Source organism: Engystomops pustulosus, chromosome 5 (assembly GCF_040894005.1).
Source record: "Engystomops pustulosus chromosome 5, aEngPut4.maternal, whole genome shotgun sequence".
Taxonomy (NCBI): Eukaryota; Metazoa; Chordata; class Amphibia; order Anura; family Leptodactylidae; genus Engystomops; species Engystomops pustulosus.
The window spans coordinates 193,562,946-193,589,043 of NC_092415.1; the positions used below are offsets into that span (position 1 = coordinate 193,562,946).

Genomic DNA, 26,098 nt, shown 5'->3' on the forward strand with positions numbered 1-26,098 from the left:
AGAGTTTTAAGTGAAGCCACTGTGGAAAGATACGAGATAGAATATGATAGATATATAGATAGATATGAGATAGATAGATAGGAGATAGATAGATAGGAGATACATAGATAGGAGATAGATGGATAGATAGGAGATCGATAGATATGAGATAGATACATATGAGATCGATAGATGGATAGATATGAGATAGATGGATAGATATGAGATAGATGGATAGATATGAGATAGATGGATAGATATGAGATAGATAGATAGATAGATATGAGACTGAGAGATGTGAGATAGATATATAAGAGATAGATAGATATGAGATCGATAGATAGATAGATACATGATATTAGATAGATAGGAGATAGACATTGCGCCTCTTTACAGGTGTTTGCACCCAATTTATTAAGCTATTGCGTCTATATGGGCGCAAATAACACACCAGAACTGACCATGCAAAAAGAGCGCAGAGATGGGGGAAACAAGATAAATGACCCCCATTGTATTCTTATTGTTGATGGATAGATAGGTATCAGATATTTACAGTAGAAAGATAGGTAAAAATACACTGTAGATAAATGGGTTTAATGGACAGATAGATAGATAGATAGATAGATAGATAGATAGATAGATAGATAGATAGATAGATAGAAGATAGATAGGAGATAGATAGATATGGGATAGATAGATAGATAGATAGATAGATAGATAGATAGATAGATAGATAGATAGATAGATAGATAGATAGATATGAGATAGATAGATAGATAGATAGATAGATAGGAGATAGATAGATAGATAGGAGATAGATAGATATGAGATAGATAGATAGATATGGGATAGATAGATAGATAGATAGATAGATAGATAGATAGATAGATAGATAGATAGATAGATAGATATGAGATAGATAGATAGATAGATAGATAGATAGGAGATAGATAGATAGATAGGAGATAGATAGATAGATAGATAGAGGGGGTCATTTATCTTTTCCTTCTATTAGCGTTTTTGCGCCTTTTTGCTGTGTAATGACAGTTTTGCTCCTATTTTGCGCTGTACTGAAAGAACAAACATCTTTAGATAGATGATACGGTAGATAAATGGGAAGAGAGAAACAAATAGATATGAGATAGAAAGAAAGAAAAATAGATAAAATGCACTTTCTGGTGATCTGTATAACACTACATCCTCGCTCTCCCTCCCTTATCTGCTGGCTATCACTGACCTGGGTGGCTCGGTGAAATGCAATTGGGTTAAGTGTTGAGATTTTAAGCTTTAGGCTTTCTAAATATAGATGAGGTTTTAAACCGCACATTGAATAATGATTCGACCACAGGCTACAGTAAAGAAACTGAACCTTGGAATTAAACCTACAGGCAAAATAACCTAAACAAGAAGCTTATACTGACCCACTAAACACAGACAAATATAGGACATTACATATTTTTGAAGTTGCCAACAGTCTATAACCTAAATATTTTTTATTACACTTTTACATGATTAATATAAAAATATTGAATTCTTTGACTAAATATATTTTTTTATGTTATGATTACAAATTTTATATTATATTGTATACAATTATTTCAGAGGGTTAATTACACTGTGTAATTTGATGAGTCAGTGGGGGAAAAAACTTGAAATTTAAAAAAGTTTTGTTCAAAGATTTTTTTTGTAAACTGACAAAGGTTAATACAACTCTGAAAAAATTATTTTTTATAAATAAAAATTAATTATTATTAATTATTGTTAGAATAACATAAAAACTAACCATAACAAACAAAACAAAAATGATAAAGAATAATAATTGTAATTAAAAAAAATAACAAATAATATATATTTTTTTCAAGATTTTTTTTTTTTTTGTTTTACTCACCCAGGACACATTTTTACCCTTGGGAGCCTTTAGCATGGCAGCATGCAGTGATAAGGAGATTAATAACAGCCCCACCAGCATGGGAAAACCAAATTCCTCTGTAGTCCAGATATATAAACTCTTCCCGTCTCGTCAATACCGGCATATTAAACGATAATCCCACCGAAAATCAAACAAAGCCATCGATCTCCACAATATTCCATCCATCCGTAATTTAAAAAAAAAAAAAGTTTGGAATTTTTTATGCTTCCTGGTAGTTCACGTAAACTCAGCTCCTGACATGTTCAGTTTTAACCAAAAAATGTAAAAAAATTCTGCTTTCAAGAAAATTTGAAAATTAAAAAAAAAAAAAGTGAATATATCGATAAAAAGAGAAAAAAAAAATTCTCTGACAAATGCAAGCGGCCGCCTGCTGGGGAACAGCCGTGCTGATTACTCCCGAAGCTTTAATAAAGGCTCTGAGGCCGGAGCTTATGCGAGAGAATTAAGACATAAATACTAGATGCTGCTACCATTCAGGAGACCTTGAAAGTTGCAGGGTGATAGTATCATCCCACCGGCATCTGTGCTTCCTAGGGAAATTTTTCCGGGGGTTTTTTGTGTGTGTGTCGCCCTCCCAGGACTAAATATAGTGGAAAGAAGACGAAGAAGAATACGTTGTTCAGCATGAAATAAATAATAGATGCAAACAGGTAGCGATCACCAGGCCCTGCAGAATGTCCCTATCCGAGGCTCAGCACCTGCCGCTGATGTAACGCCACAATGGGATTCCAGTAACCTGACAACCAATGAGGTTGGGTTTAAATAGGTAAGAAAAACAAGTTGTAGCTCAGCGTGAAAGGGGAAAGCTGGAATCACTGATCAGCTTGTGTGCGCCGCTTTATCCCCCCCCTCCTCCTCGTCCAGCCCTTTACTTTTACTAGCCCCGGCTGCCAATCTAGATTAGTAGATCCAGGCTAAATTTTGCTACTATCAGAAGTGATTAGTGTTGCGTTGATTGAAATCGGATCATACATCTCACTCACAGGGGCCGGCGACCGATTATTTAGACCGCGGTCTGGTTTACAGCGTCAAATATAAAGCAGAAAATTAAAAAAATGTAATAATATTAAGATGGGAATAAATTTTATATCTACACTGGAGATGAACGTAGAGAACAATGGATGAGCACTTAAAGGACACCTATCAGCAGCTTTACTGACGGTAGACGTGTCCTACTGAGGAGAACGATGATCCTCGGGATTTCTTTTATTATAACTTTATATACCACGATTGCTTCGATAAAGAGTTATAAAAAATTATGCTAATAAGTCTGGGGGGCTCTGGCTACGCCACCGGAGCACCTTACAGCGCCTCTTCCTATAATTTATTCAATCCCCAGTTCCGCTAGTGGTCTTACCAGTCAGCTGCTCTATGCATTGTGGAGGGGTGGGACCAGGTGGGAGCGCTAGTGGAACAGGGGAGTGAATAAATTGAAATAGGAGGAGCTCTGGTAACGTAGAGGTTTGGTCACTGCAGAGTGGGCTTTCAGTCCAAATGCTCTTAATCCCCTCCAGACATTGAACGGTCGGCAGGGACTTCCCACAACTTGATGTACTACTACATCCTACCAACGGAGCCGGTGCCAGAAGCTGTGGGTGTCAGCTGTATACTACACGCATAACCGCGTTGAGTAAGTGGCTTCTGAAGTGAATTGGACTCCCCGCATAACTTACCGGAGGAATGGGGGGTCTGGGGGTGCCTTCAGCTGGCCCTGCCTCCTAGCTACTAAAAACACTTAATATAGATTTTTAAAAATAAAAATAATTAAATAAAGTAAAAGTCTCCTAAATACGAACATTTCCTACTCACATCTAATAAAGTACAAAAAACACAAAATCACAACCCCCCCCCCTCACATATTTGGTATCGCTGCGTCTGTACAATCTGTACAATAAATCAGAAACATTAATGGACACTCTCATTGAATGCCGAATAAGAACAAAACCCGAAAAACTTGCCAAAAATTAACATTTTTCATAAAATCCCTTCAGGAAAATGTTCCGAAAAGTAATTTTAAAAAGTTGTGTGCGCCAAAATGGTACCACTGAAAAGTACAACTCAACACGTAAAAAGTAAGCTCTGAACCAGCTCAGTCAACCAAACAATATTGGCAATGGGGCAGATGTATCAAGCGGTCTGAAAGTCATATATTCTTAATTGCCCGTGGCAACCAATTACAGCTCAGCTTTCATTTTACTAGTGCTCAAGAGGAGCTGTTATTGGTTGCCATGAGCAACTAAGAATATTCTGACTTTCAGACACCTTGATAAGTCTGCCCCAATATGTCTCTGAAAAGATGGTGATACGAAAACAAATGAGATTTTCTCTATATTAGTTTTTCTTCAGTAAAATTGTAAAAATATATTTAAAAAAAAACTATATAAATGAGGAATCCCCGTAATTGTAGTGATCTATAGAATAAAGATAATTGTTAATTTTATGGTAGCCCAAAAAAATCCACAAAGAAAGGAAACCAAAATTCACGATTTTTTTCCTCCATACATTCAAGAGTTAATAAAATCTCATCAATAAGGGAAGGACCTACTATTTGAAAGTCTATTTAATGTCACAGAAAGAAAGCACTTATTTGTCCAAATTGCCAAAAAAATTAAGATTTTATAGCCATTAGAAAGTGACAATGGAAATCTGCTCTGAATGGCGCAGCTTCTCTTCGGTGTCATGCTGTGTCCCCGTACAGCAGGTTACCACCACATATGGGGGATTTTTATATTTGGGAGAGATCAAATTTTGCGGAACGTTTTGGTATTTTATCCACTGAGCATTTGTAAATTTTTTTTGAAAAACACATTCAAAAAATTTGAATTTCAAAACTGCACACGATTTTGTTTTATCCCCTGTAAAACAATTAAAGGGTCGAAAACCCTCTAGGAAGGTTCTAGAACCTGTACATTACGTAATTAGCAGCTGTAGATTCTGCCTGATTTTACCAGGCAATGGTTAAGTGGATGTATGTTATTGACCAATGATGTTGCTGCAATGTAAACTGGAGTGTGATTGGAGAGGTGCTACCACCTGACCAGGAGCATAAAACCCCTGGACAGGGAGGAGCCCGAGGTCTTTTGAGCACATGCTTTTAATCCCAAGACACTGAGTCAGGAGACTCCTAGCTGCAGCTTCCACAGTTTGGACACAGCTCCATCCCAGCGTGTATCTACTACCAGGCTGGTGCACTATTCCCGAGGACCCTCTCCATGACCACTCCAGTACCAGAATCTCCTGTGAGACCATTTAGGCCCATTGCCTGCGACCTGTTGTTCAATAAAAATCAGTGCGTAATTTTGCACAACTTTGCCTCTGTCTGATCCCTGGATACGGCTGTTACCACTACGGGTTTTCCCATCCATTACACAGGGACTCATTATACAGACAATAAGGCCCCTTCCACACTTGCGTTGCAGATTATGTCAGAGTTTGATCAGGGTGCGATCAGGGTTTGGTCAGTGAAAAACTGACATTTTTCATCAGGGTTCAATCAGTTTTCAGTCAGAGTTTGTTCAGTGTCTCAGTTTTTCATGCGCATTTTCAATGCATTGAACTCAGGACTGAGGTCTATCTATTCTATGGCAATTGATGCGTGAAAAATGCATTGCACTTGCATGTGTCTCAGAGTGCGATGCGTTTTTGATGTATCTCTATAGTCTTGTATGGTGCATTTTTGTGTGTGTGTGAAAAAAAATGCAAGTGTGAAAAAGCCCATTGATTACAATGGGTCAGAGTGCAATGCAAGTTCTGCGTGTCAAAAGCACACGTAGAAGACGCACGTGAAAAACGCATGTGCGAAAGGGGCATAAGGGGTTGCCCCAGGGAGAACCAGTACATCAGCCTCTCCCTCCATATTACCTGCACACATCACCTGCTGGAGACCTGCCGGGCTGTGGAACAGCCCTTCGGTCCCCATACCTATCACCGTGACATCAGCGAGCCCTAGGCCGCACTAGCCCGCCACTCCGGTATTCTGGGCCCCGGCTGCCTCCAGGCCCCAAGAAAAGGCTAAGCTCCGGTGGGGATGTTGCATATAATAGTGCCCATCCTCCACTCATTAGTGTGTCAGGCCGGATGACGGGGCCCCGTGACACTGTGAGCCCCATAGCAGTTGTGCTGGCTGCTACCCCTGTAGTTACGCTCCTGGTGACCTGTGTATAAACCAGTATACAGTGTTTTCAGCTGCAGCTTTGAGTGCTGCCATTTTTTATCTATTATCTATCTGTGTCGTCTCTATCTCTAATATCTAATGTCTATCTCCTATCTACAACATGTAACATTTCTTATACCAGGTTATAACTGCTGCACCCATCTCTACAGTCGATAGCTCCTCCCGCAGCAGATCCTTTCTCTCTTGATCTGCACATTCCCTCCTGCAAAAGGGATTATTTTGTTCCGAGCTGAACCCTAGATGAGTCCCAAAGTTAATCTGGGACAGCTGTTGTGTCCAACCAGTCAGCTGGAAATGTCACCCATCATCCTTTGTTGTCATTTACAATTTAGCACAAACTACAGGATTGCAGCAAACACTGGAGGCAAATATGGGAATAAGCTCTATATAAGAACTGCCCTACATGGGGGCAGATGGGCAGATAGATGATCTGGGACTTGAGCTGCTCAGCAAGGGACAGCACTTCCCAGAGTAAGACTTGGCCATAGTTTGTATAAAGAATAGCGTTGAATATTTTCATGTTGCCAATATTATCGTTGTCAGACCCCAGACAACAGTATTAATAGCAGACCCCCAGACCAAACATCGGTATTAATAGCAGACCCCCAGCCCAAACATCAGTATTAACAGCAGACCCCCAGCCCAGACATCCGTATTAATAGCAGACCCCCAGCCCAGACAGCAGTATTAACAGCAGACCCCCAGCCCAGACAGCAGTATTAATAGCAGACCCCCAGCCCAGACATGAGTATTAATAGCAGACCCCCAGACCAGACATGAGTATTAATAGCAGACCCCCAGACCAGACATGAGTATTAATAGCAGACCCCCAGACCAGACATGAGTATTCATAGCAGACCCCCAGTCCAAACATCAGTATTAATAGCAGACCCCCAGACCAGACATCAGTATTAATAGCAGACCCCCAGCCCAGACATCAGTATTCATAGCAGACCCCCAGACCAGACATCAGTATTAATAGCAGACCCCCAGACCAAACATCAGCATTAATAGCAGACCCCCAGACCAGACATCAGTATTCATAGCAGACCCCCAGACCAGACATCAGTATTAATAGCAGACCCCCAGACCAGACATCAGTATTCATAGCAGACCCCCAGACCAGACATCAGTATTAATAGCAGACCCCCAGACCAGACATCAGTATTCATAGCAGACCCCCAGACCAAACATCAGCATTAATAGCAGACCCCCAGACCAGACATCAGTATTCATAGCAGACCCCCAGACCAGACATCAGTATTCATAGCAGACCCCCAGCCCAAACATCGGTATTAATAGCAGACCCCCAGACCAAACATCAGCATTAATAGCAGACCCCCAGACCAAACATCTGTATTAATAGCAGACCCCCAGACCAGACATCAGTATTAATAGCAGACCCCCAGACCAAATACCTAAAACAATCGGCCAAATGTCCAAAATGCGACTTTTAAACCTTTTTACATCACATAAAAAATGAAATAAAAAATGATCAAAATGTCGCTCAGACCTCAACATGGTAGCAATGAAAACGTTGCCTAATTTCGCAAAAAAATGACCCCTCACACATCTCCGTGCACCAAAGTATGAAAAAGTTATTAGCGTCAGAAGATGGCAAAAAATGTTTTTTCTTTTTTGTACACATTCATTTAATTTTTGAAAATGTTTTAAAACACAATAAAACCTATATAAATTTGGTATCACCGCGATCGCACCGAACCAAAGAATAAAGCTGAGGTGTTATTTTGAGTGCACAGTCAAAGTCGTAAAAACTGAGTCCACATTTGGAATTTTTTTTCAGCTTCGCAGTACACGCCATGTAAAAATAAATAACGTTACGGGAAAGTAAAATTTGTTACGCACAAAATAAGCCCTCACACAGGTCTGTACATGTAAAAATGAAAAAGTTATGGATTTTTGAAGGTGGAGAGCGAGAAATGAGCGGAAAAACCCTGCGTCCTTAAGGGGTTAAAGGTCCTTGTTCTAGGATTTGAATATCTTTAGGGGTCAGGTCTGGGGTTTGAATGTCTTTAGGGGACAGGTTTAAAATTTAAAGTTGGCCTATTGGTCTGGGGTCTAAATTTCATTTTGGGATCTGATTTCTTGACTTATTTTCCTTCTGGGATCCTCTTCTATTGTTAAACATGACTGCCTCCCACCCCCCACCCACCCCCTTTATTAGAATGTAAGTTCCTTTGAAGCACCCTATAGTGCAGTGATGGCGAACCTATGGCACGGGTGCCAGAGGTGGCACTCAGAGCCCTTTCTGTGGGCACTCAGGACATCAGCCCAGGACAGAGTTCACCAAACAGGACCAAATCTATCAAATCTTCCTGCTGTTCCAGGTAACTTGGAGAGAAGCTATAATGAAAGTCTGCATTTGCCCTCCTTCTTTCTACTGTATTGGGGGCCTTAGGGTACATTCACACGCGGTATGCCCGCCGTGCGGGCATACCGCCGTGTGCTGGAGGTGAGGAGGAGGTGACCCCTCCTCCCTCCATAGGAAATAGCGGCACACGGCCGCACATCCGCCGAAAGATAGAGCTTGCTCTATCTTTTTGCGGTGTGCGGGCCGGATCGGTGCCACACATGTGTGGCACCGGATCCCCGCCGTGCCGCTATTGCCGTCTATGGGGACGTACATGCGGCCGCAAATTTGCGGCCGCATGTACGGCCCCGCAGACGGCAGTGTGAATGAGCCCTTAGGCGGCCTATACAATTGAAAGAAGTGGAACAACAGGTAGCAATAAGTTACTGCTTAAAATGCCACATTGGCACTTAACGGTAAATAAGTGAATTTTGGTTGTAGTTCGGGCACTCAGTCTCTAAAAGGTTTGCCACCACTGCTATAGTGCTTTCTAAATTTGGAGGATTTTCTCTCTACTATGGGTGACACCTGCTGGACAAACTATGATATGACAACAATATAATTCTACTATGTATGATACAGACATCTTTGACTACAACCCTCAACATACATTGACCCCTGCACTAATATAAGCTTATTCCACTGTTATCAGAAACTACACTGATACAACTACATTATCATACACCACCTAAGCATCAATCACCTATATCAGTCCTACACGTCTATAGACACCTTCATGTACAGTCTACAGCAGTGATGGCGAACCTTTTAGAGACCGAGTGCCCAAACTACAACCAAGACCCACTTATTTATCGCAAAGTGCCAACACAGAAATGTAATTAGTGATTTATACTCCCTGCTCAGTCACAGCCTTCATTCATTTCAGCACCCTGTAGCACCAATAAAGCACAAAATAGAGGAAATTTGGATGATCATTGTAGCTTCCCTCCAGGGTCCCATAAACAGGAAGAATTGTCAGGGCCGGAGCAGGAGCTACAATGATAATCCAGATCTGTCCACACCTTCCCAATCCTCCAGCAGTCCCAGGTAGCGCTGTCACTTTAAAATACCTCTGTGCACAGCAGGTCCTGGGCTGTCTGGGACTGCAGGAAGATACCTGGAGTCATCTCTGGTGATTGCCTGAGTGCCCACTGAAAGGGCTCTAAGTGCCACCTCTGCCACCCGTGCCATAGGTTCGCCACCACTGATCTAGAGCATGTATATTACTCCTCCAACTCCCAGCAGATGCAGCCACATACATGTGAGGGTATCACGGGTGGGGGGACGGGACCATGACACGGCTGTTGCTATGAGACATCAGCATCTGCAGCGTCCAGCTGGGATACTCTCTGCAGTAATGAGAACTTGACATTCCTCCTGTCTTGTTTCAATCCATGAAAGCCACAGGTTAGTGATATTACAGTCCGCTGGAGATTTTACGGATACATCCGAGGAAAGTGACATTGCAGACAGTGTGCTACAAGTATCGGAATGTACTGTATGTATCTACTATGTATCAATGTTTATAATGAGGTGTCAAAGTCAAGAGGTAACTACACTATCTATATGGATGAATAGATAGTTATGAGATAGATAGATAGATAGATAGATAGATAGATATGAGATAGATAGATAGATAGATAGATAGATATGAGATAGATAGATAGATAGATAGATAGGGCTTGAGAAAGGCTCTTGCAGAGCCGAAACGTCGCTGTCACAGTTGCTCACTATGGAATAAAGACACTTTTTTACTTTTATCTACAACGGAGTGCTGCCCGCTTTCTTTATACTATTACTGGAGGACCTGAGGCCCGGTCCTAGGTTGCCTGCACCCAATTTTCTTTTTCTTTTTCTCTGAAGGTTTGTGCTGCTTGGACTTTCTTTTTGTAGATAGATAGATAGATATGAGATAGATAGATAGATAGATAGATATGAGATAGATAGATAGATAGATAGATAGATAGATAGATAGATAGATATGAGATAGATAGATAGATAGATATGAGATAGATAGATAGATAGATAGATATGAGATAGATAGATAGATAGATAGATATGAGATAGATAGATAGATATGAGATAGATAGATAGATAGATAGATAGATAGATAGATAGATAGATAGATAGATAGATATGAGATAGATAGATAGATAGATAGATAGGGTTTAGGAAGAGGCAGCACTCCAAAAGGTAATTTAAAAAAAAACACCATGCTTGAAAAAGGCTCGTAAGGAGCTGAAACGTCGCTTATGGAATAAAGACACCCCACTTTTTTGAAATTACCTTTAGGAGTGCTGCCTCTTCCTAAACCTTACATTGCAGTCCCCCTGCCTGGGGACTTACGGACTTGCACCCACCGGAGTTGCTGTGCTGCTCTAAACTTTCCTTTTTCTAGATAGATAGATAGATAGTTGGAGGTCATTTATCTTTTCCTTCCGTTGCTGTTTTGCGGCTATTTTGCACTTTTTTGGAATGTTTCGCCTCAATTCGCCATGTGTTTGCGCCCTATTTATCATTACATTGCGCCTCTTTACAGGTGTTTGCACCCGATTTATTAAACTATTGCGTCTATATGGGCGCAAATAACACACCAGAACTGACCATGCAAAAAGAGCGCAGAGAAGGGGGAAACAAGATAAATGACCCCCATTGTATTCTTATTGTTGATGGATAGATAGGTATCAGATATTTACAGTAGAAAAATAGGTAGAAATACACTGTAGATAAATGGGTTTAATGGACAGATAGATAGATAGATAGATATGAGGTAGATAGATAGATAGATAGGAGATGGATATGAGATATATAGATAGATAGATAGATAGATAGATAGATAGATATGAGATAGATAGATATGAGATAGATATGAGATAGATATGAGATATATAGATAGATAGATAGATAGATAGATAGATAGATAGATAGATAGATATGAGATAGATAGATAGATAGATATGAGATAGATAGATAGATAGATATGAGATAGATAGATAGATAGATATGAGATAGATAGATAGATAGATAGATAGATAGATAGATAGATAGATAGATAGATAGATAGATAGGAGATATGAGATAGATAGATAGATAGATAGATAGATAGATAGATAGATAGATAGATAGATAGATAGATAGGAGATAGATATTAGATAGATAGATAGATAGATAGATACTATAATATATTTGGTAGATATTGTAGGTAGGTAGAGAAATACTGTAGATAAATGGGTATGATGGATAGATAGTTGGATATTGGTTAAATGGATGGATAAATATATACCATAGATATTGTATATAGATGGATAGATACCATAAATGTAGGTAGGTAGACAGACACCGTAGATATATGGGTATGATGCATAGATAGATACTATAGATAAATCCTGTAGATTAATGGGTATAATTGATAGATTCCATAGATAAATCCTGTAGATCGGTTGATTGCAAGAGATTATAGATAAACAGATAGTAAGATATGTATTAGAGGAATATTAGAGAGATGTATTACACAGATAGATTGTTGCCTTATTATTATTCCCCTATTAATGTTCCGCATTTGTCTATGTGGATGATGATGAGACATTGCGGAAGTTTTTCTAAGTCCTGTAGTAATGAGACATAATATCTAGATAAGTCTGCCCCCCTCCCTATAGGATGTATGAATACACATAGAGGAAATGCTGGCGTCACGTTCCCATGACTCGGAAATCTCCACTCCAATGTGAATGACAAATGGGACATTCTGGGAATGACAATCCATACGGAAAGCGTTTCAACTTACATAGGAAACCTGTACTCTCCGGCGATGATGTCCCAATCCACAGCACTGCATGAAGAGGAGGACAGGGCACTGCCATCAGCACTGGAGTCCTGTCTGGATCACCTTCCCCTCGGAGACACGCTCCATGACTCGGAGAACACGGCGTTATCCGTCACCATATATCACGGGGCGGCCACAGCGTCTGCAATCTAGACACAATCTGTCTCCACATAGGAGGGATCCTGGGATGGCTCCGTCTTTACCAGGAGCATAGTGTCCTTATGGATGCAGTGCAGGCTCCACACTCCCAATCTTTATTATCACCAATATTGTCCCCGGGATGTAGCATCCGGAACGCGGGGGTCACCCTATATACACAGGACCAGGGCGCAGACATAGCCCAATCTCTGACCATTCATTGGATCACACACGCACCCCCCAAACCTGCCTGCACTACGTGTCTGACATGAATCTGCTCGGCGGCCTTATTGCTCGCCTCGCTCAGCTGTTGCAGCTATACGTTCTCAGCTCGCCGACTGTGTGCCAACATTAACCCTCGAATGGCAAAGATGCAGCGACAGAACCCAACCACGTAGATAGGAAGTACAGAAATAATCTGAAAACACAATCAAATATATAAAGGATGTTACAATATGTCACTGCTGTATTTGATATGTTTACCATAAGGCACAGCAGGCGGGAGATACATTGTTACATTGTTTATACGGATGAAAAAGACACATTTCCTTCAAGTTCAACCAAGGAAGGGAAGGGATTGGATGAGGAAGGGATTTAGGGGAAACAATTCTATATTATAACATAAACTGTCAATGTTATTTAGGTGTAACAAAGCATCTAGACCCTTCTTGAAGCTCTCTGCTGTCCCTGCTGTGACCAGCGCCTGAGCTCGGCTATTCCACAGACTGACAGTTCTCATAGTAAAAAAGCCCTGTCGCCTCTGGGGCAAATCTAAACTCTCTGCTGTGTGAGGCAAACTAAAGAATGGCGCCCAAATCCATCCCATGCAATAGTAATGCATCAGGTTACTTTTCCAGAAATGGGTTCTCCATGCAGGGTCTCACACCCAGGTGACATCAGGTGTGAAAAGACACTATTTTTATAGTAAGTGACTGTGCCCCTGATGCTGCCCACCCCCATCTTTCTGCAGGCGGTGCTGCCTGAGGCAAGACGCTCAATTTGCCTCATGGATGGTGCACCCTAGCCTATGAGCATTGGCAGAGACACACAAAGCTGTACCCACCCCCTACATAAGGCTAAAGGAGCTTATAATAACCAGTGTACATGTAGCTTCTGTCCGTCAGAGGGTGTTATCCCTTAAAGTGAATCTGTCAGAAGTTTTGACCATACAGATTGCAGGCAATGTTAGGTATTGGCCCTGGAGATATGTGTAACCATACCAATGTGTATGTTGTAAGTAGCAGCAGAACTGTGAAAAGCAAAGTTATAATCCTGCTCTACAGCTCTGCAAGGGCTCTGGGAGGGTCTATCAGCCTGGGGATCTTTCTGCTCTCTGCACTGTGCTGCTCCCCAGCCACTGCCCTCTGCTACTAGTAGGCGCTGTATCAGGATATGGGTTGGATACTTACAGCAGTCAATGAGAGCAGAGGGGGAGGGCCTGTGGAACAGTTCATTGCAAAAAGCAGAAAGCTCTTCAGGCTGAAAGACCCGCCCACAGCACAAGAGCTGCAAACTTGGATTAAAAGTAAACACTTCACAGTCCTGCTGCTACTTATTGCAGCCACAAAGGTCTGTACACCACAAGGTCTCCAGGGTCTATATCTAATACTGGCTGCGGTTTATTATGGTCAGAACTGATGACATATTCCCTTTAAAGAGGTTTTCTTGCACATGTGATTTCTTAAGCCAGACAGTATCTGCTGCATAATAGAAGCCATATTTAATCCCTGGGAGCAGAGGAAGTACCTCTTCTGGGGTAGGTGTGTATTCTTTTTTTTACACCTCCCACAGCCATTGTGGATTTTCCATAAAACCAGGAAAATCCCTTCAAATTATCTTCAAAAGATTTTAAAATAATTTGGCATGCAGCAAAATAAAACACTACACGGGTTGTAATGCACAACACAACCACAGGGAGGCAGCACAAGGAACATCGCTCTATGAGGGGCACTGCTACTGTGAATACTAGAGGTATAAGCACCAAAACTCCCCATCTGACACTGAACCAGCAGGGGATGCTAGAGGATTTCAGCTACGCAGAATTGCTCTGGAATACAATGCAAGGTGTAATACAGGATCCTCTGAATGGAATTGGATTGTCAGAGTTACCAAATGTGCCCACAAACACATTTCCCTTCCTAACTACATGGTTCACTATACGATTTATACTATATGTGGTGCTGAGGACCATATGGCATGATTTCTCTCTCTCCCTCTATGTATACAATAAACTTTTTTACTGACATTGATATTTTACTGCAGTGCTGAAAAGCAAAGTGATTCAAAGTGGATTGTGGGTTACACTGACATCTAGTGGCCAATGTGAAAACTGCACAGAGTACACGGTATATGGCTAGGTGTCCAGCAATATGCAATGGCAATACCAGAAGGGAAGCCATAGGGAAGTTCTTTAACACCAAAGGCAGGCATTTAAAGGGAACCTGTCATCAGGTTCCCCCCCCCGCCCCCAATAAACTAGTAGTCCCCTCAGGTAAGGGATGAAATGACTTTTCTAAATTCTCTCTTTTAAAAAAAAAAAATCTTCTGCTTTCCAAAGTCACGCAAATATGACTCTTCTCATCTAATTTTCATATGAGATACAGCATACCCTAAAGGTTCTCTTTAAAGTAAATCTACCATCACAATCCATCCTGATAAACGAGGGACACTTACTCCAGGCATTGTGACGGTGGTAATCATGTTATGTTTCCCATCCATGAACTGCTTTCTCCTAAAATCAATGTTTAAAATTATGTTAATGAGCCACGGTGCGTTACCAGAGCCCCTCCGTGCTGTATCTTCACAGGCTGTTACACTATGCAGGAGCAAATCTCACCCTCCCCTCTGCTCTCTATACACTTCCACCCTCCTTGTAATGCTCCTACACATTGTAACAGTCTGCGAAGCCACAGCACCGAGGGGCTCTGGTAACACCTCCCAGAACCCTTCTGACTCATTAGCATAATTTGTAAAGTTGATTTTAGAAGGAAGGAGGCCCTGGATAACAAATATAACAAGATTACCACAGTCACGGTGCCTGGATCTATGAGTAATGTCCCTGGTTTATCAGGATGGATTGTGATGGTAGATTTCCTTTAACCTGGAGGATATGAAATGTCTAGAATTTACTCTCATGTTATTTCTCTCCCACATACCTTTAAAAAATCTTTCCCAAAGTTAGGCAAATGTGACTCTTTTCACCTCATTTTCACATGAGATGAGTCAGGTTTAGAGGCTGCAGGGGTAGTGTCATGTCGGAAGCCCTTGTCTTTTGTTCTAACATCCTGTGTCATTGTAAAGATAAGAATCTAATCTTCAAGATCACCTCAAGCTTAAAGTTCTCTGTGCTACAGAATCGGAGATGCAAAAAAATAGCCCTGAACTGGATCTTTATCTGCAGCCCACATTTCCAACTATATCTTCGGCTGCCTGTATCTCTGGTTCTGTAGTTCACAGGACCACAACACTGATGTGATCACAAAATGTTTCAAGGTCCTGTACAACAGAAGCTTCTGACGTGACACTCCCCCTTCAACCATTAAATTTGACTCATCTCCTGGGAAAACGAGATGAGAAGAGTCATATTTGCCTGACTTTGGGGAAGATTTTTTTAAAGGTAAAAATTAACATAAGAGAGTGAATTGTCTTTCTTAAATTCTTAGTTTACTGGGGTAAAACCTGGTGACAGGTTCTCCTTAAATTAAATCTAGCCTCACAATCCATCATGATAAACTAAGGACATTACTCATAGATCCAGGCGCAGAGACTGTGGAAATCTCCTTATATTTGTTATCTTTGGCCTCCTTCCATCTAAAAATCAACTTTTAAAATTATGCTAATGAGTCTGAAGGGTTCTAGTTCTTTTGTACCAGAGCTCCTCCGTACTGTGGTTTCACAGCCTATTACAGTGTGCAGGAGAACCCCCCACACACACACACACTGTGTGAGATTACATGAGGCAGAGGAAGTGCAAAGGGGGAAAGGAGGTGAAATGTGCTCCTGCACAGTGTAACAGCCTGTGAAGATACAGCATGGAGGTACAAAGTAAAGTTTGCATGTTCCAGCTTATCATGGAGGGACTCTGGTAATTAACCCTTCTGGCTCATTAACATGATTTTAATAGTTGATTTTAGGAGGAACACTACCACAGTCACGGTGCCTGGATCTATGAGTAATGTCCCTGGTTTATCAGGCTTCATTTTGATTGGAAATTTTTTTCCTTTAAAGGGGAATTTTTGCCATCTCCACCAACTCCAACTTATCCCATCCTTTAATAGGTCCTAGTCGTCTGATTCTTTTGATGTTGAAATGTTTGCTCTAGCCCCAACTATTCCTGAGCAATCAGTGTAATGAGTTTCAGCTTGTCAGGTTCTCTTCTATCACATGGGCGGGGCCAGGCTATCGACTCCACCTCAGGACCCGCCCAGCTGACAGTAGAAAGGATAATTAGCATAGTATGTGACAAAACTAACAGCACTGATTGCTTGGGAATGGTAAGGCCTAGAGCAAAAATTCCAACTGCGCCAGAATCAGTGGAGCGACGCCATCTTAAGGATGCAAAGAGTTGGTGGAGGTGGTGAAAAGTCTTATTTGAGTCTTATCTGGTTTGGAGGACAATTTGCTCCAGGATCAGCAGTGACTGCAGTAGTCAGATGATGCTATATTCTAACACATAGGGGGTCATTTACTAAGGGCCCGATTCGCGTTTTCCCGACGTGTTACCCGAATATTTCCGATTTGCGCCGATTTCCCCTGAATTGCCCCGGGATTTTGGCGCACGCGATCGGATTGTGGCGCATCGGCGCTGGCATGCACACGACGGAAATCGGGGGGCGTGGCCGAATGAAAACCCGACGGATCCGGAAAAACCGCCGCATTTAAAAAAAAAAATGTCGCTCGGCACGCGCTTACCTTCACTCAGCCCGGCTCGGTGTACTCCAGTGCGTTCCGATGCTCTTCAGCGCACCAGTGCCACCTGGTGGACGGCGGAGGAACTTAGTGAATCCCGGCTGGACCCGAATCCACCGCAGAGAACGCGCCACTGGATCGCGAATGGACCGGGTAAGTAAATCTGCCCCATAGTGTTCATTGTATCCAGGGAAATATTTACTTACCATTACACATAGGGACAATGTAGTAGCATCTGATTTTAGGATCCTCTGTTATTCCTACAGGGAATAAGACTAAAAAAGCTGAAGAATAGTTTAGTTATAGAGGAGCCAGTGAGAAGATCAATCAAGATCAATGGATCAAGATCAATGGAGCAGTATGCAGAAAAGCTGGGTTATTACTGGAAAGATGGGTGACAATGCAGGTGCTGTCCCAATCATAAGAACGTACATACCATTCTTTACAAGGTCATAAAGAGTTTAAAATTTTAATAAAAGAGCTCCATGCTTTGTGTCTGAAGCAGAAACTTCCTAAGGCTCCATGTTATTCCTCTTGGAAATGAACTGACAAGTGGGTGTAACCATCTACCTCCTCAACAGATGGGGCCCTACAAACTCTAGTGACAGTTTCTGTGAAGGGACACAATCTTTAGTGGTAGCTGTCTGTTTATTCATACATTTCCAGGAGGAATAACAGAGCAATGCGCCTCATTTACGGAGGCCGGCGGCACACAAGGTGTTTTGAACCCATTTTTGGGCCGTTTTTAAGCAGTCCGTTTAAAAACGCATGCGTTTTTTGAAAACATATCCATTTTTGACAGTTTGTTCCAATTATCTTAATGAGGATAATTGGAAAACGGACAAAAATGGTCAAAAAACGGAATGCGTTTTTTTGAACTGACTGCTTAAAAAACGATTTTGTTTTTGAAAAACGCATGCGTTTTTTAACGGTCCAAAAACGGGTTCAAAACGCCACGCTGCTCATTTTCATCGGGACTGTGAACCTTTTTCAGGGATTAACCGGCTTGCATAGGTATTAAACCAGTGTCTGCGCTGGGATTTTGCTGCAAGCGCCCCTTTTTGTGGCGCAGCTGCGCTGGCTTCCATGCAACACAAATTGGGCGGTGGCCGTCGGGATTTAACTTTTAAGCCCTGGCACTTAGATGCACCACAAAAAAAGATGGTGAACTCCGTGAGACCTGAGTGGAGAAGCGACACATGCAGGATATCGGACGCACGATATGAGTGAATTGCGGCAGATGTGCAGGATCGTCAGACTGCACTTTCGTGAACTCCGCAGGACCGGGTAAGTAAATGTGCTCTTATTTAATAGGGGTACAAGGTCCATCCCTTCATGTTATAGGAGCTGTCCATGAACATGATACAACCAAAATATTGATCACCAATTGGTTCAAATTTGTACAAATTACATCCAATCTGTGGACAAGTTATTATTGTCTAAGAAGGGAAAACACCTTTAACAGATCTGTAACATCACAATTACAATATCTGACGGCTTGTAGGAAAATATCTCATCAACCTGAGCGATAATAATGAAGATTGTTTTTGCATTCGTTTTTAACCCCTTCCCTTTTTTGCCTTTCCATTTTTTTTGCTCCCTTCCTTTAAAAATCCATAACTTCTGTGTACGGAGCTGTATCAGGGCTTGTTTTCTGCATAACACATTGTACTGCCTAGTGGCAGTATTTAATTTTCCATCTCATGTACTGGAAAGCTGGAAAAAAAAAATTCCAAATGCAGTGAATTTGCCATAAAACGCCTTTGAGTCATTTTCTTTTCTTTCTTTTTTTCTTTTTTTTTGAGTTTCCCACCTTAGATCTCTGTGTCAGGGAAAACGGACAGCAGAAGATTATTGTGCCCAGTTCAGACAGTATGTCACTGACTCGCAATGGAACGACTGTGCCCTAAAAGACCAATTTATGTCCGGACTGTCAGACCGAGTTCAGGACTTAGTCTTAGCTTATGCCGAGCCTCAGACATTAGAGGATGCTATGACTCTGGTCGTCCGAGTTGATCGTCGCCTAAGATCCAGGCGATCACCTCGGGTGTCCACTGACTGTCAGCCAGCGGCCAGTCTGTCTCCAGGTAGTCCAGAATTGGAATCCATGGAGCTGGATAGCATCCTACACAGCGGAAGCAACTTCGAATAAGACGCCATCTTTGTTTCTGCTGTGGAAGTCCTGATCATCAGATACACACCTGTTCCAAGAGGCAGCAGCAGGAAAAACTTCCGCTCCTAAGCAGTAGTCAAGGGGACTGCTTAGGAGCTCAGGTACTCCAGTTGTGTCTAGAATGTACCATATATACTCGAGTATAAGCCTAGTTTTTCAGCACAAACAATGTGTTTAAACCCCAAAAGCTTATACTTGAGTATATATCAAAACTCCCCTTTCCGGCTTCCCCTGCTGCTGGCTATATACTGGGGCAGGGGGCTGGCTATATACTGGGGCAGGTGGCTGGCTATATACTGGGGAATATGGGCTGGCAGGCTATTTACTCTGGGGCAGGTGTTGGCTATATACTATGGGGCAGGGTCTGGCTGGCTATATAATAGGGAGGCTGTGACCAATGCATTTCCCACCCTCGGCTTATACTCGAGTCAATAGGTTATCCCAGGTTTTGTGGTAAAATTAGGTGCCTCGGCTTATACTTGGGTCAGCTTATACTCGAGTATATACAGTAGTTTTTATAAGGTTTTAATAGTTTTCATAATATGAAAACTTTTTCTATTAAAAAAATAATAATTATTTAGCCATATTCTGACTCTCATAACTTTGCCATACTTTGGAGTAAGGTGTCATTTTTTGTGGGACATGATGACATTTACATTGATACCAATTGTCGGATATTATGACCTTTTGATCACTTTTTATTAAAATTTTTTTTACATTTTTTTTTATCTTTCAATTTTTATGACTTGGGTTTAGACAAAAATGTGACGTTTCTGACATTTGGCCACTATTCTCTGTCACAGGGTTCAACGCCGGGAATAACCATTTTATATATTGATAGTTTGGGACTTTTAGGACATGGCGATACCTAACATGTTATGTTGATTTTTATATCGGCTCTAGGGAAAAGGGGGATGATTTGAACTTTTCGTTTTTTTAAATTTTTTTAATTTATATTTTTACAAATTTTTAGACCTTAACTTTAACCCTAGGGGGTCTGATGGATCCTACCATATTCTGCCATACTACAGTTTGGCAGGATATGTTTTTTTTTTTATAATTTAATAATAATAATAATTCCTTTATTTATATAGCGCACACAGATTACGCAGCGCTACACAGAGCAAATCACTCCCTCTCCCCAATGGGGCTCACAATCTAATCCACCTACCAGCATGTTTTGGAGTGTGGGAGGAAACCGGAGGACCTGGAGGAAACCCACACAAACTGGGAGAGAACATACAAACTCTTTGCAGATGTTGACCCTGGGACTTGAACCCAGGATTAAAGGCAACTCGCAATCACTGCCAGCATGTATGGAGAGGGGAAGCCAGCCCATGAGCCCTCTCCATATACCCCTTGCCTCAAGCTGAAATACTATTACCGTATATACTCGTGTATAAGCCGAGTTTTTCAGCACAAAAATGTGCTGAAAAACCTAATCTCGGCTTATACACGAGTTAATAAAAAAAAAACATGAGTTAATAAAAAAAAAAAAAAATTAATACTCACCCTCCGGCTCCCGGTCCTCGGCGGCGGCTCCTGGTCCTCGGCGGCAGCTCCCGATCCTCTGCGGCGGCTTCTCTCTTCGATCTTCACGTGCCGGCAGTCGCGTCTATGCGACTTGCCGGCGGGCGCACAATATGATGTAGCGGTGTCGCCGCTGATGACGTCATCAGCGGCGACACCGCCGCATCGCACTGTGCGCCCGCTGGCAAGTCGCATAGACGCGACTGCCGGCACGTGAAGATCGAAGAGAGAAGCCGCCGCAGAGGATCGGGAGCTGCCGCCGAGGACCGGGAGCCGCCGCCCAGGACCAGGAGCCGCCGCCGAGGACCGGGAGCCGCCACTTCAAATCAAAGGTGAGTATCGTCGGAGGGTGAGTATTAAGTTTATTTTTTTTATTATACTGGGGGCAGGCTGTATACTTTTTGGAGCAGGCTGTATACTTCATGGGGGCAGGCTGTATACTTCATGGGGGCAGGCTGTATACTTCATTGGGGCAGGCTGTATACTTCATGGGGGCAGGCTGTATACTTCATGGGGGCAGGCTGTATACTTCATGGGGGCAGGCTGTATACTTCATGGGGGCAGGCTGTATACTTCATGGGGGCAGGCTGTATACTTCATGGGGGCAGGCTGTATACTTCATTGGGGCAGGCTGTATACTTCATTGGGGCAGGCTGTATACCTCATTGGGGCAGGCTGTATACTTCATGGGGGCAGGCTGTATACTTCATGGGGGCAGGCTGTATACTTCATGGGGGCAGGCTGTATACTTCATGGGGGCAGGCTGATTGTATACTACTTGGGACAGGCTGTATACTACAGGGGGCTAGCTGGCTGTATACTACACCCTTGGCTTATACTCGAGTCAATAGGTTTTCCCATTTTTTTGTGGTAAAATTAGGGGTCTCGGCTTATACTCGGGTCGGCTTATACTCGAGTATATACGGTATGTCAATTTACTTCAGAGTTAAATAATCCAAATTACTTTATTTTAGAATATCTAATGTGCTTTTTTGAAAAATTACATGAAATCTGTGTGATTTTGAACAGAACCACTAGGTGGCAGCATCATCCAATGTCATAACATCATTATTAAAGGGACTGTTCACCTCTGGATCTGTCCAGACAGGACAAACTTTTTAAAGAAAATATCTGACCAAAATCTTTCACCAAATTGTGAGGTTTTAATAAGAATTTGAGCATCACTGCTGCAACATTAACAGATGGTAATGTATGGTGAAAATTAACAGCAGAAACGGATGCGCCCGAATAGAATCTGCTCGGTCTAGAATCGCTTCAAAAACATTAATTTAGTAACTTTTGATAGAAGTACACACAGACCTTTGTGGACACAAAGTAAAGAAGCGACCAGAAACAATCTCATTTTTATGAATATGCAAATCACCCTAAAACGGTGCTCAGGGGGCGGGTCTATTGTGCAAGATTTTTCTACAAACATCCGGAAATTATCCAGGTTTTGTCTGTAATCGGAATTGTCTGGAATCAACACCGACCCTGTAGACATCTTCAGCCTTGCTCTGTAAATAAGGAGGGATGTGTCCTAAAACTACTGGATTTATCGTGTTCCCTGCGGTTTATGGATACCAGTCGTTTTCTCGTTCACATGCGCTTGGGACTTTTTGTGCATTGAACAACATCTATTATCCAATCATTGATCCAGGCGCCATGACTGTGGTTATCTTCTTATATATTACTTCCTTCTCAAATCAACTTTTAAAATTATGCTAATGAGTCTGAAGAACTCTGCGGGTGTTACCAGAGACCCTCCATGATGCAGCTTCACAGGCTCTTACATTGTCTCCATCTCTCCCCTGCTCCCTCAGCACTTACCCCTTCCACAGTATGAGATTATATTAGGCTGAGGCAGGGGGAATTGCAGAGGGATGGGGAGACAGTATAACAGGCTGTGAAGCTACAGCACAGAGAGGCTCTGGTAACCCCCCAGAGCCCTTCTGAGTCATTATCAATATTATAAAAGTTGATTTTAGAAGGAAGGAGGCCACAGGTACCTGGATCTATGAGTTAGTGTCCCTGGTTTATCATGATGTTGAATTTTTTTGAAGGTTTTTGAAGGATTTCCTTTAATGCACAAAAAGTTTCGAGTGCATGTGAATAAAAGGACGACTGGCATCCATAAAACCGCAGGGAACGTGATAAATCCATCAGTTCTAGGACACATCACTCCTGACTTCCTTTAGGCAGCACCAGACACAACATATCAGACCCGACCCCCGACCTCCCAAATTATATATGTCAAATACTCCTCAGAATTAATGGCCGTTTTTCCTCATTGGGACTTTGCGAGATTCTGCCAAAAACATATTTTCTCATTGAAACTCTTCAATCCGGAGAGAGAAAAAAAAAACTTTCGGAATTCCCTAATGGAATTGATTTAAGTGCGCAGACTTTGAAAATTGTGGATTTCGTTTGGTTTGGCGCAGGACCAGCGGGCACTCTCCAGACCTCCAGGCAATCTTTGGCCGGGCAGTGGAGATCAGGGACCAGAGGAAGGGGGCGGCGCACCCCCCGCCTCCCGAAGATAAAACCTTATTATTATAATAAACTATTTTTACTACCAGCGCAGGACGCTGTGTAACCCCTTCCTGGACAGAACATCCCCTTACTGCATTATGACATATCTAAAGCTTCTTACCCATAGTTTACAACATAGATTCTACCGCCATATGGTGCCGCATGGTTTATATCAAACCCCAGGGTCGGACTGGCCCACCAGAGCATCAGAGAATCCTCCGGTGGACCCCAGGTTCTAACACTTTATGACGGGCCGCGAAAATCTTCATTTGGAAGTTAATGGAATAATCATTGGATATTATTATCTATTTCATATAGGATGATTCCGATATTATAGATTATATGATATGATTTTTTTATGGTATTTTATGGTTCAAGGGTGGGGCCCGCCCTCAAGATCACCACCTCGGGTAGGCCCAACACATACCAGTCCGACACTGTCAACCCCAATGGAAAGTTCTCCATAGACTTTGCATATTGAAGCACAATATGACCCATAAACAGCCAAACTGTGCATCCATATGACTTAAAGGGGTTATCCGGGTTTAAATTTTTTTTTATGGCCGGGCTGGGGAGGGCTAGTTAAACATAATAAACATGTACTTACCCCCTCCGGCGCCGCCGATGTCCCGCGCCGCGGTCCCTTCGATCCGTGCCCCTGTTTGTTTACAGGGGCATGGAAGCCGCGCACAGGGAGCTTCCGGTCCGCGATGTGGACGGCTCCTCCCATCCGTCCCTATCTCTTAGCGTTGTAAGCGCTGAGAGATGGTGCGCATGGGAGCTTCCGGCCGGCCGGAAGCTCCCTGTGCGCCGGTGTAATGAAACCGGCGCACAGAGAAGACGGGCCGTGGCGCGGGACATCGGCAGCACCGGAGGAGGTAAGTACATGTTTATTATGTTTAACTAGCCCTCCCCAGCCCGGCCATAAAAAAAAAATTAAACCCAGATAACCACTTTAAAGGGAATCTACAGCTTCCAAATCACCACACAAGTAAATGCAGCATCTTGTAGGGCTCCATATAAGCTTTCTAGACATACCTTTCCTGCCTCCTAAAAAGGTGGCAATATAGAGAAAATTATTATTTTTTTATTTTTATGCAAATTAGCTTCTTGTTGCACCAGGGGTGGAGCCATGTCTGAAGTTGAAACTATACTCTTGTTTGTATGCCTTCTTTTTATTGGGTACGTCAATAATTATGTTAAGAGCCAATACAGAATGATGCGGGCATTGTAAATATTATGAAAACCAGGTGCACCCGAAGCAATGGCCCCGCCCCTGATGCACCCAGAAGCAAAAAAAATATATAAACAGAATTTTCTCTGAAATGACTGATCACATGGAAACAGGAAAGGTAAGTCTGGAAAGATTATAAAGTGCCCTACACGATGTCGGTTTTACCCGTGCAGTGATTGTGGAGCTGGATGAACCCCTTTAAAGGGATTTTCCAAAAAATTAATACTGTTGATCTATCCATAGCTTAAGTCACTTCTATCAAATTTTTTGCACTCTCCATGGACTTCTATACTGTAATTTGTGGGAAAATCCTTTTACTATACAATAAAGTTACTAGACTTACAAATCTGTAAGGATCCATACACCTCTCCGATCAAGTGCTTGTAGCATCAGGAAGGGTCCAGAGACCCCAACTCTAGCGATAAGTTTGTCCATGAAATTTACAAGTCCAGTCCCTATAAAAATCTATATATACAATCAGCAAACCTGTATCTAATGAGAAAAAGCTGCATGCTGGGTGTTGTAGTTCTTCAGTACAGCTTTCCCACTACCACTTGTGTCTTAGATAACAGAATGTGTACGTACCTTGGCTTTTCCCGCCATGTTCCTCCTCCATGGAGTAGCTGATGCTGTATGAGACGCAGGGCAGGCGGAGTGCAATGATATTAACACCGGGTAGTGGAATAGGAGTCTAATGTAAGTGATCTACCCCAGGATGAGAAGGTGAAACCCTCATTGCTATGCACAGTGTCAGCTTCACCCCCGCCGCATGTAACAGTGATCCCACCACTTAGGGACAGGGTATCGTCATGTACTCACAACCCTTCGTTAATCAGGTCATTGTAAAAAGGAATTTAAAGGGATCTGATACTAATACTATACAAGTACAGCCGGTCCCCTACTTAAGAACACTCGACTTACAGACGACCCCCTAGTTACAAACGGACCCCTGGATGTTGGCAATGTACTGTACCTTAGTCCCAGGCTACAATGATCTATAACAGTTATATAGAGATGTCTGTAATGAAGCTTTATTATTAATTTGGCCGGGATTACAATTATAAAATATACAGTTCTGACTTACATACAAATTCAACTTAAGAACAAACCTACACAGGGCCGGCTCCAGGTTTCAGTGGGCCCTTGGGCGACAGAGCCTCAGTGGGCCCCTTTGCAGTAAACTGGCGTAGCGGCATGGATTCATTGTATACAGCCTCCTCACCCCCATGGATTAATTATATACAGCCCAGGCCCCCCTCACCGCCCATAGTTTAATTATATGCAGCCCCTCTCCCCCCATGGATTA

General features: G+C 42.4%; 1 protein-coding gene across 4 annotated transcripts in view; it reads right to left on the minus strand.

Moving 5' to 3' along the window:
* The window catches only part of CACNB2 (calcium voltage-gated channel auxiliary subunit beta 2), a 195,176-nt gene that overhangs the window by 126,759 nt on the left and 42,319 nt on the right, over positions 1-26,098 (minus strand). The window contains exon 1 of one of the 4 annotated variants that reach the window (XM_072154206.1): positions 12,239-12,635. The exons of 2 other annotated variants lie outside the window; for them this stretch is intronic. In XM_072154206.1, coding sequence (XP_072010307.1) covers positions 12,239-12,289 — 51 coding nt within the window. In that variant the 5' untranslated portion in view covers positions 12,290-12,635. Of the gene's footprint in view, positions 1-1,867; positions 2,151-12,238; positions 12,636-26,098 lie in introns of those variants that run through there. One more of the 4 variants, XM_072154202.1, reaches the window with a different exon arrangement.